This window comes from Seriola lalandi, unplaced genomic scaffold, assembly GCF_002814215.2.
Source record: "Seriola lalandi dorsalis isolate HSWRI2012SDOR001 ecotype SW California unplaced genomic scaffold, Sedor1 jcf7180001975043, whole genome shotgun sequence".
Lineage (NCBI taxonomy): Eukaryota > Metazoa > Chordata > Actinopteri > Carangiformes > Carangidae > Seriola > Seriola lalandi.
In genome coordinates, this window is record NW_019445709.1 from 1 (window position 1) to 1,258 (window position 1,258).

The 1,258-nt window shown below is 44.4% G+C and overlaps 1 protein-coding gene across 1 annotated transcript; it reads right to left on the reverse strand.

The window, feature by feature from the left end:
• Positions 1 to 38: 38 nt before the first annotated feature.
• Positions 39 to 912, reverse strand: LOC111655014 (oncoprotein-induced transcript 3 protein-like; the record flags this gene model as incomplete). Its single annotated transcript, XM_023406249.2, has 2 exons — positions 39 to 412; positions 538 to 912. Coding segments are annotated over 2 exons (548 nt in total), but the record flags the coding sequence as incomplete, so codon positions are not given.
• Positions 913 to 1,258: the final 346 nt, after the last annotated feature.

Sequence of the window (1,258 nt, forward strand, 5' to 3'; positions counted from 1 at the left end):
GTTAAAATTTCTGAGGAAAGAAACAAACGGCTTCATTCTATTGGCTTTTGTTGTCTTGCACCATATTTTGAATATCCCTCTAAGTCAAGTAAATAATGGATGTTTGACTAAGAATAGCATAAAAACATGTCTCCAGAAATATGACTGTATTTGTCAAAACAAATCCAGTCTGACTGTGTTGGCTTGTTATTGTTTTCCAGAAACCATTTCCAGCCTATCCGGCTTCCACGTTCCCTTTCTTATCTTTGTCTGTCGCATGACTTATCTGTCCCCTCTCTTCCTCCCTCTGTGTCTGTCTCACCCAGGCATGTTTGTCCGTCTGGTCCCAGCACAGTTCCAGGTCCACAGTGACAGTCAGACTCAGGACATCTGGGGCCTGTGCAGTCCATCTCATCACAGATATCATAGAAATCTGTGCAACGTACATGCACGTGGACATATTAACACAACAACAGAGACGGAAATGAAAAGTAAATCAGTTATAGGATTTTTTTTTTTTTTAAATAGACTTTTTACATATCAGACATGCTCACTCACGGCCACAGTAAACATGGAAGCAGACTGAGGGTCTTGGCAGGCGGTAGACAAAGTATCCCCCAGCGCAGGCCTTCACATCTATGCTGGCGTTCCAGTGGCAGCAGTTGTCATTGAAGCTGGCACACACAGGCAGGCTGACGATGCCTTCATGGGGCTGAGGGTGGCTGCCGTTGAGCCAGATAGGAGCGTGGGTGCCACAGTGATTCTCAGAGACGCAGAAGGTTGGCATGGCATCCCCGGCCATGCCAGTGAAGCGGTACCATTCTCCAGACATGTGGCTGTCGCACAGGGGCACACCGGACGTCTGGTTGACATGGTACTCTGTGTTCCTCCAGGGTTCATTCAGGCTGATGTAGGCAGAGCACGGGTCCAGGGCTGAGGCATGTGGGTGGGATGATAAAATGAACAAGACTTTGAATAGGTTCTGAGAGGGCAGTCAAAGTCAGTAACTATCACTTATTTTTCAGATTAAGACTTTACTTTTACTTTACTTTTTTCAATTATTTCTCTATCACTGACAAAGGGGAACTGCAATCAAAGAAGAAAACATATGAATTATAGCTGACTTCCTTTATGCTTCCTCTATCCTCTATGCAGCCATGCGGACAGGTTTTCTTTTATCATTCCAGGTTTTCAGATTTCAGCCTCCACAGTCAATCAATCAATATAATAGAGGTGAAACCCTTTTATTAAATATAGTAATAATCCAGACATCTCTGCC